The sequence below is a fragment of the Canis lupus genome, chromosome 2 (genome assembly GCF_048164855.1).
Source record: "Canis lupus baileyi chromosome 2, mCanLup2.hap1, whole genome shotgun sequence".
Classification (NCBI taxonomy): domain Eukaryota; kingdom Metazoa; phylum Chordata; class Mammalia; order Carnivora; family Canidae; genus Canis; species Canis lupus.
Genome location: NC_132839.1, coordinates 25,133,671 through 25,150,118, shown reverse-complemented (window position 1 = coordinate 25,150,118; position 16,448 = coordinate 25,133,671). Strand labels below are relative to the sequence as shown.

Genomic DNA, 16,448 nt, shown 5'->3' with positions numbered 1-16,448 from the left:
GGGTGGCTCAGTCAGTTAAGCATCTGCCTTTGACTCAGGTCATGATCCTGGGGTGAAGCCCTGCATTGGGCTCCCTGCTTCTTTTTTTCTCTCCCTCTGCCCCACCCTTGCTCGTTCTTTCTCTCTCTCTCTCTCAATAATAAATAAATAAATAAATAAATAAATAAATAAATAAATAAATAAAATAAATGAAATCTTTAAAAGAATACTTGGAATATAAAAGTTGTCCCACTGACACAGTAATTTGGTGGGTTATATCACAAGTGCTATTTTATGAGACTGCAGACCCTATGCAAGATGAATGTACAATTCACTAATAGTGTAACCAGGACACAGGAAATGTTTTCCTTTTATAAATTGTCCTGGAAGACTCTACAAGAAGAAATTTCAATAGCCTAAATCAAGTCATGTCCACCCAAGGACTCTGCAGGACACGTTTGTCCCTCCAGGGCAGTCCAGCTGGCACCATTCACTAGAGGCAGGGATCCAGGAAGGCTTCCTGATTTCATCCTGCCTTCTCAGGTTCTTGGCTGAAGGATCTGTAAGTTGAATCAGAGCCAAAAGGAAGGAGGAAAAGACTCTCTCAGTTGTCACTGCCCCCTGCAGTGGTGGGGGTGGAGGGGAGCCCGAGATGGTTCTATCTAAGAAGAGCTATTTCCAGGCATCCAGCTAAGAACCCAGTTAGCGCTGGGAAGGAGCTGCTAGAGCTCTCACTGTCCTCTCATGCCTTTCATCCTCATTCCTCAGAACCCCAGCAATGCCAATGAAAAGAAACATATTTAATTTATCCGGAAGAGATTTCTTTGGCAGCTAGACCCCAAGTGAAAGAAAATTCTCAAAGTTTGGAGAGAGAAGCCATTTGGGTAGGATCCTGTTTCCCAAACGTCTCAAAAAGGGAACAGTGGGGAATGTAGGATATTTTAATTTACAATAATTTTCAAGACCTAGACAACCTTTCTGGCTTAAATTCACTGTGGTGTTATTTGGTGGACTCTCATGAGCATTAGGAAAAAATTTTCCTGAGTCATTTGTTCTTGATTAAGCATTGAACGTTCCTGAACCATGGTTGACTCAGTTCCAAATTCAGTGTAATGTATTTTTATTTAAGTTCCTTTCAAATTTAACATAACTTCATGCAAACATTTCTTAAAGTCATAACGAGACCCGATATTGAAACTTCATTATTTTTCAGTTGTAGGAAAAGTGGTCAACTTATTGTTAAATTAATTCAAAACATTTACTTGAATTTTAATTAATGTTTGATGATCACGGAAACACTACATTCCTAGTAAATCAAGATCTATTTCTGAGTCTTAGCCAAGGTTGTAAAAGTTTCACTGTACTGTGCACATTTGGTGTACATATTTCAATAATTAAATGTTTCTTACCAGCAGGGGCATTTCTGGAACTACATGTTTGTTAGTATTTTATTTATTTACTTATTTTACTTCCAGCATGTTAAGATTTCAACATCTAAGGCTGTAATTGCAGAAACCTGTCTCTGTGGAAAAATGTGTACTTCCTGCAGCTGAATTATGGGGAGAATGGTTATTGCTTTCATCCAGCATTACAAAAATACAAGCTAAACTTCCTTCGGTGAAAACGAAGGGCGTGTGATTATTTTCCAAGTATGATTATTTTATACTCATCTGTCAAAATGTAATCAAAAGTTGTTTCTTTTCCCATGAAGGGCTGGTATGCATCACAACAAAGGGAATTAATAAGGATGATCTATTGTATGGAAAAGAATGTGAGTAGTTTAGTCAGTAGAAATATGTTTTGAAAACACATTATTTAATATTTATAATTGCACAGTCCAATTCATCCTAGTTGTGGGCAAATATCAATTTGTTAGACATCTGAAACATGTTCATACCATGGCCCATATGAGAGCTAATATAAATTTCAGTAACTTTAATAATAGAAGGACAGAAACCCTGGAGTATAATTTTGCCTTCCTCAGTACTCCTTACAGGGCCTATCAGTACTACACATATCTGAAATTATTTTTCAATTTCTAATAGCTCTCAGACTATATTTTTGTGTATCTGGCCCCATTTTCCACAGCAGAAAACCAACACAATGGGAGATTGGAAGAAAAAGTATTGTTTTTCATATTTTTTATTTATTGATTGCTGAGATGAACTGTATAGACCAAGTTACTCATTAATTTCTAGTGAGTGGAATCTCTCCGTTATATTTACATAAGGCTAGTCTTGCTGGGTGCTGTTCCTGGCAATGTGGGTAATTGGTAGAAATCAGAAGGTATTACCCAATCAAAGCTTTTATATGAAAAAATTATCCACAGCTAACTCCAGCTCACATGTAGTTTAGTCTTTCAAAAAAGCTTATAATTTTTTTATCAATATTATTCATAAAGCAATTCTTAAGTCACAGCTAAGAGCAAGGCACTGGGCTCAGTCCTCTAGAATACAGGTTTGGGGAATGGTCTGTTCCTTCAAAGTGCCCATGGTTTGATATGCATTTTATATATACATAATACAAAAAAATATATATACATATATTCTGTCTTGAATCCAAGACAGAATAAAATCTTGTAATATATAAATACAAGCCATATAATTTGGACATCTTAAAGAAGAATGATTTCTTTCTAATTGGAAAAATTCTTTGGAGCACACAGCATTTGGTATATATTAAATGACTAATATAATTTAAAATATTGTACAATTACAGTTGAAAAGGCAGCATAATCATGACATTTAAAATGATATGCTTCCCTGGCCTTATTTATGTATGTCGTAAGATTGACGAGGCCTGATGGTCATATATAAGAATGTAACTCATAATGAAAAAAGTCAAAAACTGGGTTTGAGCTAATAAGGAATAACCACAAGATCTCTTTTGCCACATAGCCCTTAAACTCTTAGGTATATAATCGCTGCACCTTGCTCATCTATCCCAGACTATGTGGAAATTATCAAGTCACTTTTCATGTGTATCCTCAGGTTAGCAACTAAGCTTCTTCAAATTTTATTCTACAATGACTATCTTAAATATTTTTTGTAATTTCATTTTACAATAGGAGTCCTTATTGTATATTGCAGCATATGTAGACAAAATAATATGCTATCTGAGGTTTTCTTGAAAATTATTCAGTGGAAGTGAGATTATATAAAATAAAATAAGGTGTCTTTATCATGATAATTTTTGAAGCTGGACAATGGCATATAGGGATTCAATATACTACTCTTTCTATTTTTCCAAATGTTTGAAATTAGCTATGATAAAGACTTTTATCTCACCCTATTGCCAAAGCTGGGAGCCTTAAACCAGTCCATGTGGATGCAGACTGTCTATGGCATCTGTTTTTCAGTTTTCCCTTTGGGGAAAGATCCTCTCCCTTGCTTTTTCATGCTCTCTACCCTTTGGAAGGACCAGGTTCACCTTTCGGGGTCCAAATCAAATGTTGCTTCCTTTGCAGTACTTCCCATGGCTTCTCCATGGCATGCACATTTTGTTTTAGTATTTGAATAGTTTAAACCCATTGTGTCTAACATTCAATCACTTGTAAACTATTTACTGAGCACTAACTGCGTTCTTGGCACTTGACTGCCCTCAAGCAGATAGTGGTTAACAGGTGGAGACAGGCAATCTTTACAAAACAAAGTGTGATTAGAGCTATAATGTGTAAGGTGCGTGAGAATGTCACTGCTGCGGAGTGGAAGAGAAGACACGGGGTAGAACTCTGACCTTATTCTTTGAAGATTTATATTTTTTTCAGTTGTTCAGAAATGGTTTCCTGTGTATAATGCTCACTGTTAAGATGTTAGCTCTTGCAAGGCATGGCCTCTGGTTAATGACTGTTCCCACCCTTGCTGCAGCACATAAGAAAGATGGAGAAACACTATCTGCAGGGACAGGAATTTAACAGTTCCCATGAGTACCTCAGTTAATGCAGTGGGAACAAAAGACAGTCTGTAGGTTATCACCCAAATAACTTTGGAGCCTCTAAGAATCTCCTGAAGCCAGAAGCTGCCAAAGACTGCTGCCTTTTTGAAGCCTCTGGTCTTCTCCCCATCAGAGAATTTCCCCTTCCTGTAAACCCCTTGATCATAGTGGATAAAAACATATCCAGTGTTCGTCCAATGTTCTTGGTATCAAATTCCAGTTTTAGCTCTGACCACTCGCCATGTTACCTTAGAAAAGGAGTTCTTCCTAAGACTCATCTGTCAAGGGGCATTACTGAAAGTGAGCGAAACACACAGCACACATGATTACAGCAACCAAGATTTGGAAATCTTCACATCTCCCGGCACCAAAAAGGCACTTATAAAAATATTTATCAGTTAAATTGCTTTCTTGGACACATTTACTTGGCTCATGTGCTAATGGGTCATATGGTCAGGAAGCGTTCCAATAGCGGGGAAAACGTAGTGCTTTGGGATGGTGCGGGGCCTAGGCAGGAAAAGTTACCCTTTTTAGAGTTTCTACTTCAACATCTCTAATTATGTCTTCAGTACAGTCTTAGAGTGCATCCTCCTCTGACATATTGTAAATCTCCTTTTCAAACAAAGCTACAGGAGGCTTTATGCCAAAGCTATTAGCAAGCAGGTATCCAGATGGAATATGGAAGTATCTTATATTCATTGTATATATATTTTTATGGTTTCCTCCTACTTCTGCAAATTATACTGGTCAATTCGCTTGAAGTTTTCTTTTAAAATAAACATAGAGAGATAGGAAATATGGCAGGTGTACTACATAGGTTTAGGAAATACATAGTCTGTAAACAGAATTTTAGAAGAAAAACTAACCGAACAGATAATATAGTTCAACTTGTTATTCATAGTTGTGAGGAAGCCAGGTGCAACAAGGTAAGTAACTTGCCCCAGTTATGAAACTCATACTGGCAGAGTTGGGACTAACCTAAGAGTCTTGGTTGGTACTACTGGCTCGAGGCTTTGTCCACTGCCTGATGCCCCTTCGATAAAGAAAGTGGGCTGTCATTAACATTTGATGATTAACTCTTTTCTCTAAGCCAATTACTTTTTTCATCTTGAATAATGCCAGTGTTTGTAGATATTAATGTGAGTCAATAAAAACTGTAAGTACAAGGTGACATGTAATCAGGAGCCAAGAACTACAACTAAGAGAGACAAGAGAAAAAAGAGAGACAAGAGAAAGCCACAAGAATGTACTTTGATACTGCAATTTATTAGATACATAAAGCTAATAAATCTCTATGTGATAGGATTCTGTGGGAGTCAAAAGGTCAATTTTTCAGTGATAGGCTAGTGGACCAAACAGATTCTTTTCCAAAGGCACAATTTTATTCTAGGATGTGAAAGGATCTTCTAGCAAATACCCAACTAAAGTCTATGTGCATAAGGAAGGAAAGTATTCCATCACCACAGCCATAACTCATCCTTCAGTATAAAGAAACACTGAAATTCATGAATATGAGATGTTTTGAGATACATGAGAAATAAAGAAGAATTTCCCTACTGGTGGGACATATAGAGGGTGGGCTTTGGGCAGTGAGGACACTTTTTATTGTTTAGCGTTCTCTACATTTTGGCTTTGGAACCTATTGAGATTACATACTTAAGAAATCAAATTCTCCCAGAATGCCTAAAATGTTTGGTATTTGGTGTCTAAAAGACTTTGGACCATTAAAAAAGTTTACTTCTTTACTTATTTAAATAAATCTGGAGGGCACTTTTTTGTTAAATTAAGATTTCACAGTTACTTTCTAGAATACAATTACATGTATTTTAGTTAGCAGATGTCCTTCACAAAAGTTGCCATTATTTTGAAACTGAGATAATTTTAGAAGCATAATAAAAATGCATTCAATCTGAATTTCTCAGTAACCATGTCATGAGATTTAAATTTTGAAAAGCATAAGGCAGTTTCCAAATATTAATTCAGTTCCACTGCACGTTTCTCCTACTTGCAAATAGCTTCAATTTTGTGTATAACCATTGTGTGTACATTTCAAATATGAAAGCTGGAACCACTGACAGACTGCAAAATACAAAAGAAAAGAAACAGGCTACGCATGGACTTTTGATTTCTTGCATTATCACTATGGTAACCAGTAGATATTACTCATCATGAAAAATGATTATCATTTCCGAGTTTAACATGATTTAGAGATACCTACCTTGTAACTCTAATGCTACCACTGCAGTATCATCTTCTAATCCTTCAATCACCTCACACTTATATTTCCCATAATCCTCCAGGGTGAGGTCTGCAATCACCAGAGAAGCATCATTTTCACTGCCTCCCTTCAGAAACACTCTACCCTGGTAGCCTCCATAGGCTTTCCTGTGATATCCCATGGAAACAAAAACGTCCACTTCCTTGAGGTAATCTGAAGTTAGCTTGGTCCACTTAATTCGGATCTTGTGGGTTCCTGAGCCAAATGCTGTAGGGTCTCGATAAAATTTACATGGCAGTGTAACATTGCCACCTCTGTGTGAGAACACCTTGGCTTGTTCTGCTTCCACGAGTAGACGAGGGCCATTTTCTGCTATAATTAAAAAAAGAAAAAGAGCCATTAATATGCTTTTAGGCTTTGTTTTTTAAATAAAATGAGATAGGCTACCTATACAGGGCATCTGACAAAGAGTATCATCGGGTGATGAGCTTCTCTGCGTTCTTGGACAGTAATCTTTTTTGAACCACATATAAAGGTACCTCTAATAGCTAGAGGGCACCTACAAGGCAGTCATATCTCTTAAACCGCTGAAAAAAAAAGAAGTTTGTTAATTACGATAATTGAAAATTATTGAACATAAAACTCCACAGTCATTGAAGTCTGATAATTTAACAACATTCTATTTTTTCCTACATTTAAATATCAAAAATATAGAAACAAGACCAAGCAAAATGACAGAGTTTTATGACTCATTTCATCAGTACAGACTAAAAAATTTCAAGGTAGGCAAATTTCTTTTCCCACCTGAGCTTTCTAATACAGTAAATCTCTGTTTTATTTGCAGTGAGATTATAAAGCAACGTGATCAATTTTCCTCGTACTATTCTAGTCAAAGGACTTAGAATATCCTCACATTCATGGTTTCCATTCAGATATACACCTGTGATTTGCCATTCTGGAGCATTTCAAGCAGTGTGTGTGTGTTTTATTTTCACACAAAGACTAGACATCAGAAAGGTATTTTTAGTGCTAAAAAAAAAAAAAAAAAAAAAAAAAAAAACTCCAGGTTCTGAAATCTATTCCTCAAAACCTAATTGCTGAAAACATATCCAGTTATATTTATTTCCTGATTAACCAAATAATTATTTGTTTCTTTGTTCCCATAAATCTCCTACTCCTTGTCTTTGCTTTCTGCTGCATCTTGTTTTATAGTATATCTTATGGCTCCCACTTCTCTTTACCTTGCCCTTTGGTTTCCTCCCTGCCTCCTCCAAAAACGAGATGGCCTTCCAGAGAGCACCGCAATAGCCCAAGACTGCCAAGTCAGTAGGGCTGCGTTCTCCAGGGAGCCAGCTGTTCTTGGCTTTCTCTGGGGCTTCCCCTGGTTAGCTTATTATGCTTTTGACCTTGACAAGGTCTCTTGAGGACATGCAAGATTTAAACATGAAAAAGCAATATAAAAACTCCTGGACACACACACACACACACACACACACACACACACCCCTTCTCATCTATACACGGTTTCCAAATTTGCCAAAAGCTGCCTTTCGTGGAGCTCTGCAGCCCTTCCAGCCTGAGGTAGGTAGGTACTGAGTGACTCTTGACCACGAATCATTGAGGATAAACAGGTCATGAAGAGCACCCACTTACCTCCAGACAGATCCCATAAGTTACTTATTTAATGGCATACACAGGATTCAGATTTTAAAATAAAGAATATCCAAAAATAGATACCGTGGTTTTATTTTTCACCTACAATGATCAGAATGAGTATTTCAAAATGGCCCCAATTTATGTCGGCTTCAATCCTTAAAAACTGAAAAGTTTAACAAAGCCATTAATGCTCCCACTTGGAATAGATAATAAAATAAGAGGATAATGGCTTCATTAAAATGAATCATAAATCCAGTTCATTAAGCATTTCCTTTAGATTTTATTCTTTACCTTTTTATTTGGGATCATAGAATCATAAGGGATTCAAGACAAATCTGTCCAACTCTATCCTACCTGTAATCTTCCCTCTACAATACCCCTAATGACTGCATCCAAGTATCCTCTTTCCAGGCAGAGGAAAGTTGCTGTAGTGAAGGGTGCTTGGGAGGTGAGCTTTCCATGCCAAGGCATGAACTGAGACCTGACAGAGCTACAGGAGGTTGCATTTTCATGACTCTTGCAAGGTTTTTACCATAAAATCAAAACTAATTTGTCCAAATTCATAAGGGATAAGTGGTATTATAGTAATTAGGAACAAAGGTTGCAATGTGATACCTTGTTATAATCTCACCACCTCCATTTACTAGCTCTGGAGCCTTGAGCAAGTTGTGCAGTCTCTAAGTTCTAATTTCTTTATAAATGAATTAGGGATAGCATATCTGTCATACATAGCTGATCTAATTGACACATAAGGCACTTAGAACCATGTCTGATCAAAAATAAGTATGCACTCACTGCTAACTCTTCCTACTGCATAGATTTTTTTGCACAGTCTTTCTTAAATATGATACTACCTCATAGCATGATTTTGGCATATTATTAACTATCTACTTAGAAAATTTTGAACCCAGTGGGTAAAAAAATACATAAAATGCCACCTGTGTTACAAAGGAGACATAGAAATTATTCTGTGGTTTCACATAATCATAAGGTGTTCCAGAATGACTACAGGGTCTGAGTGCTTCATAAATTAAAGAGTTAAAGCAAAGATCAAAACTCTTGTACAGGGGGCTGAGACTTCTAATTTTTTTCTGTGGTTAACTGTACATCATCTTGCAGTATTTTAAAAGTGTAGGCTTCTGATTTCTCTTTAGGTACTATTTGCTTCTAATCCAACACTGTGAGTAGATGGTGATTTATGTGGTATAATATTGAGAATAGAGCAGATACCAAAGATTCACTGATTTCCCACAAAATAATTTTTCTAACAAGTCTGCCAAAATGTATAAAATTCTACCGTTCTTTTTTTTTTTTTTTTTTTTTTTCTGTGGTGGTGGGTGGGGAGGCTGCAGTGTTGAAGTAATCAGTCTAGAAGTCCATGGCTGAAACTCTAAGAAAGATGTGTAATGTGTGACACATTGGGTGACTAGGGCTATCAGTGTTCATTAGTCTAAACCCCCAGCATGACGTTGAGAACAATATTTTTTGTCGGTTTGCTTGTTTTTAGAAGTTTGGCACTGCAGATTATACAGCACTGAGCATTGTTGCCGAGAGTGGCCTGTTGTGGAACAAATGCGATACAGGAAGGAGCACTGGCCAGGGAGTCAGGAACGCTGGGTGTTTGACCAGCTGGCCTGCCTCGTGAAAACATTGAGTTTAAGATTTTTGTCAGGCTCCCCATGGCAGGTAATCATGATAGGGATAAGCCAGGAAACACATCAGCTGGAGAGGGCAGGGACTATGAGCAGATGAGAGAAGCAAATGGATGGCAAAATCTGTGCCTGTCTTGCCTCGAAGTGTTGAATCTCATCATTGGATGCAAGAATGTAAGCGGTGCAAAATTAATGTTTAAATCAACCTGTTTGATCAATAGGATTTGCAAAGCAAATAAAATGTAAAAGGTAAACCTAAACCTCAATCATCAAAATGAGCATTGCTTGTTTTCCTTTTTGTTTTCTTCTTTAATAAAAAGTATGAAAGGATAAACTAGGCAGCAGACATATGCTCATTTTGGAAGGATTGAAGTTTTTAAAAGTTTAATTTGTAAGTCACAGAAATTTCATATTTCTATTAGTGAGTGTCAATGACAGCGAGCGACTTGAAAGATTTGATGCCCTTCAAAGACCACAGTTGTCTCCAGGGGAAACAGCAGGGCCTCATTATTATTTTACAAATTCTGCTGTGAAATCCAGAGGACGTCATTCAATTTCACCAAATTATGAAGGCAGTGGCATGACCAAACACCTGATCTTTGTATTGCTGTGTAATTTCGATGAAGCCTTTCAAACAATAGGACAAAAGCAATTAGTCGCAGAGAAACAACTTAGAAGTATGGCATTGGATTATTACCTGTTGTTCTTAGTTCTTTTAAAAGTATAATCATTTTTTAATGGCAATTCGTTGCCAAAGAAATACACATGACAGAAAAAAAGAGAAGGTGTCACAGATCGAAGTTTGTCTTTTTACAGTGAATTGTGGATGGTGCCAAAGAACCAGTCTTAGCGTTGGTTACCTTCTCATTGGGGTATAGAAGAAGTAGCTCCAGACTTTAGAATTTCCTAGACATAAAATGTAAAACACAAAAAACTGGGGGACGCCTGGGTGGCTCAGTGGTTTAGTGCTGCCTTTGGCCCAGGGCGTGATCCGGGGGTCCTGGGATCGAGTCCCGCATTGGGCTCCCTGCGTGGGGCCTGCGTCTCCCTCTGCCTGTGTCTCTGCCTCTCTCTCTGTCTCTCATGAATAAAGAAATCTTTTAAATAACAACTGGGGAATATATTTAAGATGGCTAAACAAGGACATTAAAAGTACTCCTCTCCCAATATCATTTGAGTTCTTTTTATTGTGGTGAAATGTACATAACATAAAATTTGACATTTTAACCATTTTTACATATACAATTCCGTGATATTAATTTCTTTCACCGTGTTGTGCAACCACCATCACTACCCCCTGCAATTTCCAAAACGTTTTCATCACTCTAAAGAAAAAGTGAATTCCTTCTGACATTCCAAACTAGTAGGCAGAGACTTACTTGTCAGCTCCATGATGAGTCATTTGAGAAAACTGCACAAGGACTTAAAAATGAGTCCTTATTTTTGTGGTATTTGTTGTCACCTGGCAAGTTTGGATGTGTAAGACTCACACTGTGGAAGGTGTTAGGTTCCTGCGGGTAGACAGACTGGTGCTTGGGAGTTTCACCGGGGCCTGGGGGGCCACAGACATTTTTGCTGCAAATCTTAAGCTGCATAAATAATTGGCCATAAGGCAATTTTGCCATAAAAGATAAGACAAAATGCAATAAAACAACCGGTTGCCCATTTGGTGTGATAGTTTGTTGGTTTCATCGGTGGGGGGACAGTTGGGTTTCATTTCTCCACTCCTGCAATACTATCATTTTATGGTATATGGATCTTAACCTTCATTCAGTGGCACAGAATTTGAATACATGTTCCCCATAGAACTTTGGAATGTCTGTCAAGGGATACGTGACAATATGCCAAGAACAAACAACCATGTGGCAGGTTTTTACAATGCCATACAAAACTCAATTACAGGGGCACCTGGGTGGCTCAGTTGGTTAAGCAGCCGACTCTTGATTTTGACCCCGGTCATGATCCCAGGGGCCTGAGACTGAGCGTCTTATGGGGTTCCCTGCTCAGCAGGGAGTCTGCTCGTGTACTATCTCTGTATATGTAAAAAATATATATATTTTTTAAAAAGCTCCCTTACAAATATACATCCTAGTATTTGGAAACTGGTAAGTCTCTTAATGAAGGAAGAAATTTTATCAAAGGAAGAAAAAGATGCTGAACAAGGAGATGAACCAACACCAAAAAATAAAAATAAATAAAAAATATAAACCAACCCCTCCCCCCCCCACACACACACAAAGGCTTAATACTATGAATGAAAGACTTTGAAGACAAATGCTTAGGTGTAATCCAGAAAATAAAATCAGTTCTTTGCTTAGATTTGCAAAGAGTCTATGCACATTCTAAATATACTCAATTATTTTGTATTTTATAATAAAGTCTTTTTAATTTTGTCATTCATATTTCATGTTTCATTATGTCCTTCTAAATGAATGTCCCTTTTTAAAAGATTTATTTATCTGACACAGAGAAAGAGTGAGCGAGTGAGCAAACACAAGCAGAGGGAGAGGGAGAAGCAGACTCCGCACTGAGTAGGGAGCCCGATGACCTGAGCCAAAGGCAGACATTTAACTGACTGAGCCACCAGGGTGTCCCCAAATGAATGTTTCTTTTTAAAAATTTTTTGTGATTTTATCTTTTGTGGCACAATTGCCTTACTGCCAGTTATGCCATGAAAATGCAGCGAAAAATGCTTCTGGTGAAGACACTCATGATGAAAATACTGGATATGAGCCAAACCTGCTGGAGGATGAATGACCTAGATGAGTGTATATCCTTATGGCTTTGCTTACCCGAATCTTCTGAAAACGATGGCTCTGGGCCATGCCTTGTTAACATTGTTCCTCCAGCGTCAGTGTAGTGGCTGGCAATGCCACGAGTGTCTGTGAGTGACGTGGGCTGGTGTCGCTTGGAGCCTGAGCTAGCTATGGGAGGAGACATGGGTGCGGCTGCATTCACTTTCTATCATAATGTAGCTCTAAGATGAAAACATTTCATAGAAACAGTTGTATATACATATTAAAAACACAGTAAGCAGACACATAATTTAATGTGTTTCTCACTGTACCTTATGCCTCACGCTTGAGTAGAATACATAACTTAGGGAGAAATTAAGGAGCATCTTATTCATTCACCTTTAACTTTAAAAAAAACAAGATTTATTTATTCATGAGACACAGAGGGAGAGGCAGAGACACAGGCAGAGAGAGAAGCAGGCTCCATGCAGGGAGCCTGATACGGGACTCGATCCCAGGACCCAAGGATCACGCCCTGAGCCCAAGGAAGACACTCAACCAATGAGCCACCCAGTTGGCCTGCACCTTTAACTTTGAATAGTTATTTTGTTTCCTTCAGACTGGAATGAATCTGGTTTGGGCCTGACGCTGCTCATCAGGGCTCCAAAGGTCTCATTGTTTGGACATGATTCTGTTGTGTCCAGTCAGAAACTTCTGTGAGGGCTCTTTCCACTGTCCTAGCTGTCCCCACTTCGCCCCACCCAGCCTTCAGTGTCCTTTTGGAGGTCTGGTTGCCTTTAATTTTGCCCCTTTCCCATGTGTCCTTTCAGTAAGACCCACTGATTTGGGTTTGAGACCTCCTTGGATTTGTCTGTGGCCCACCTTTGCTCTCATCTTGAGTTTAAAGTCAGAGCTGAAGACACATAAGGGCGTGTGTGCCTCTTACCATTTGTATAAATTCAAAATAAATAATTACATTTGCCTAAACTCTGGAAGAAAGGATTTAACGAGAAACACAAGAAACTAATAACTTCGGTAGCCTGTGGGAAGGTGAGGTGGATATCTGGAGGAGGAATCTTGAGAGATTTTCATTGTGTACGCTTACATGTTTAAGGCCTTTTGAACTGTGCAAGTATATCACCTACACTCACACTGCATAAAATAGTTGAGGGAATTTAATTGCCAAATAAATAAACTCAAAGCTTTGACAAAAGTATCTCTGGAAGCGGGTAGCCTCAACCATAGTAGATTGTGGTGATCGCAGGATTATATTTTTGCAGACCTATGGCTCTGTCAATAAACATGTTATCTTCAAACATGTCTTCAAAGCATGCAAGTTTTACTTCATTTTCCCTAGTCTTTTAAAAAAACGTTGACCAAAGTGCTGATTGTTGTCTAGCTTTGACTATAAAGGAAGAATCCAGTGCTAAAAATATGGTAAGTGAAAACTGCTCTTCGCTGCAAAGCAATGGCTGCTGTTCCTCACCATCTGTGACCCTGCCTTTTGGACTCACTCCTCCCTGTACCGCCCCCAACCCCCTGCCAGGGGTCACCTTCTCTCTAACTATTGTATAATCTGTGCCCTGCTAGCTTCTCTCAATCTGCAGCTGAACCAAATTGCCTGGAACTGTGGCCCTTAAATGGCACGTGTCCTTTCTGTCAAGACCTGCATTATCTGATGTGATGTGCTATGGGGCCTTTGCTTAGATACTGACCATCGCCCGTGTTCCTTCCTTGTCTTAGAGCTAAATTGATTCTATAATGGGAAACAGCCTAACCCCAAATAGAGTATTGTTTTGAGGGATGCTTATCAGGAATGTGTATCATCTTATTGTCTTATCCAAGTTTCATAGTAAATAATAAGGGTCAATGTTATCATTGTTTTAGAGCTTAGAGGTACTATTGAAAAAAAAAAAAAAGATTTTTTTTTTTTTTTTGAGACAGTGGAACTTTTTCTCCCTGCAGGATATCTTACACATAACTTTTCCACATAGATCTGATAAAAGGTGAACTTCTATGCTTGAAATGGGCGTCAAGAACCTCCAGGTTGGGGATCTTTGGGTGGCTCAGCAGTTTAGTGCCTGCCTTTGACCTGGGGCATGATCCTGGAGTCCCAGGATTGAGTCCCACGTCGGGCTCCCTGCAGGGAACCTGCTTCTCCCTCTGCCTGTGTCTCTGCCTCTCTCTCTCTGTGTCTCTCATGAATAAACGAATAAAATCTAAAAAAAAAAAAAAAAAAAAAGAACCTCCAGGTAGCTGTAGGAATCCATTGAACACTTTAAAAATCTTTGTTCTCAGAGGTAAACCTGAAGGAGCTATGCTAATATCCTGAACACTACTCTATCTCTTCACCTTTTTTTCTAGTCGGAAAAAGTAAAGCGCGATGAGGGTGTTTAGCTGTGTCCACTGACCAAGTCCTTTGCGGGCTTTGTTTTCCCACATTCATGATTTTTTCATCCGTTTTTTGGATAGTCATGATTTATTGGTTAAGCTTATGGACTCTCATACTGTGTTATTTAACCTTTCTGTGACTCAGTTTCCTCATGAGTAAAATGGAGTTAAGTGAGATAATTTATTGAGAACTTAGCTTCGTGCCTGGCACACTGTGAGCGCCCCGGCTCTTACTGACCAACATTTACTGAGGTCCAAAGTGTGCCAGGTGTGCAAACTGGCTTCTTCTATCTTCGACATTGGCTTCTTTCCTGTGCTCTTTCAGAAGATACTTCCTAGAAAGCATTGGTTCCTGGGAAATTCACATCTCGTCAACTTTCGATGATTCTTCTAATCAGTTACTAGTTCTTAACAGGAGTGCATTCAGGGCCACCACCTTGAAGCTTTTCCAAAAATCTCCCCAAATCTATATATAACCCAACTTTTCCCTGTCTCCTCAATTTCCCTGGAGGTTCTGGACAGCCTTCATCTGGGGGTAGGGGTGGCATGTATTCATTTGTGGATGTTGCCCTGCCTTCCTCCTCTGACTCCTTAAGAACCACCATGGTGGCCAGGTTTCTCCAAGAAATAGAACAGTTCTGGGGTCACTTGGCTGCCTCGGTCGGTTAGGCATCTGCCTTCAGCCATGTATCTTCACACGTGACACAAAAACCAGGCAAACTGCCTCACTTGATTTTTAAGACAAACCACTCACAAAGTAGCACAAGAAAGGCGCTGTGTAGAGCGCTAAAAGACAGCAGAACTTAGGGGCACCTGGGTGGCTCAGTCAGTTAAGTGTCTGCCTTGGGCTCAGGTCGTGATCTCCGGTCCGGGGCCCAAGCCCTACATCAGGCTCCCTGCTCAGCGAGGAGTCTGCCACTCTGTCTCCCTCTGCCCCTTCGCCCATGGCTTGTGTGCTCACAATTGCTCTCTCATAATTCTCATAAGAATGGTTTCTTCATGCTCCAAGACCAAACTTTCTTTCACAGTGATTTGGTTTCTTCTGAGACAAGTTATATCAATTGAATGGAATAAAATGAGAGCCATCTTTGCCCACAGATTGACTCAACAGTCTCTAAGAAAAGGCTTAGATGGAAGCTATGTGGTTCCTGTTTGGTGTAGGAACATGAGAATCAGCCTTCCTGAGTCTGTACCTCAGCTTTCCATTTGTGACTTTCCACATATAACTAGGGACAAGCTTTGAACCTCTCTCAACTTCAGTGGGGATAACCACCTTCATACAGGGCTGCAGTGGGGACTGAAGGAGATGACCCAGGTAGTGCATTTCCTCTTGTGCATCACACATGGTGGTTTGTTTGTTTGTTTGCTTGTTTTTTAAAGATTTTATTTATTTATTGATGAGAGACACATGCAGAGAGAGAAGCAGAGACATAGGCAGAGGGAGAGCAGGCTCCATGCAGGGAGCCCGATGTGGGACTCGATCCCGGGACTCTGGGATCACGCCCTGAGCCGAAGGCAAACGCTCAACCACTGAGCCACCCAGGCTTCCCCCACATAGTGGTTTTAAATGTTAATATTATCAATATTATTGCCATTGTTAAGTCCAACATAACTCACCCAGAACTGGAAACAATCTTATTTTTGTCAACTCAGGCTTATCTGCTCTGGTTAATTCTTTTCAGAATTTGAACTTCTCTGTGTTATCATAGATTTATCCATAAAGAAATAATATTTAATTCCTATCATTTTAGGCTGAAAAACCAAATTGGGTTATCCCAGTAATAGAGAGATTAAGAGGTACATTATAGGAAAATAAAATGAAAAATAAACTGAATATTTCACTAATATGGCAGATGGCATTCTTAATATAAACACACTTTCTAA

The 16,448-nt window shown here is 38.9% G+C and overlaps 1 protein-coding gene and 1 long non-coding RNA gene across 4 annotated transcripts in view; one reads left to right on the top strand and one right to left on the bottom strand.

Moving 5' to 3' along the window:
• The window catches only part of HAPLN1 (hyaluronan and proteoglycan link protein 1), a 76,462-nt gene that overhangs the window by 5,992 nt on the left and 54,022 nt on the right, over positions 1-16,448 (bottom strand). For all 3 annotated transcript variants that reach the window (XM_072792947.1, XM_072792952.1, XM_072792959.1), the window contains one exon: positions 6,131-6,502. In XM_072792947.1, the coding sequence (XP_072649048.1) occupies positions 6,131-6,502 (372 nt within the window). The remainder of the gene's footprint in view (positions 1-6,130; positions 6,503-16,448) is intronic.
• LOC140614123 (uncharacterized) overlaps positions 1-16,448 on the top strand; it is an 87,101-nt gene that overhangs the window by 18,946 nt on the left and 51,707 nt on the right. The window lies entirely within an intron of this gene.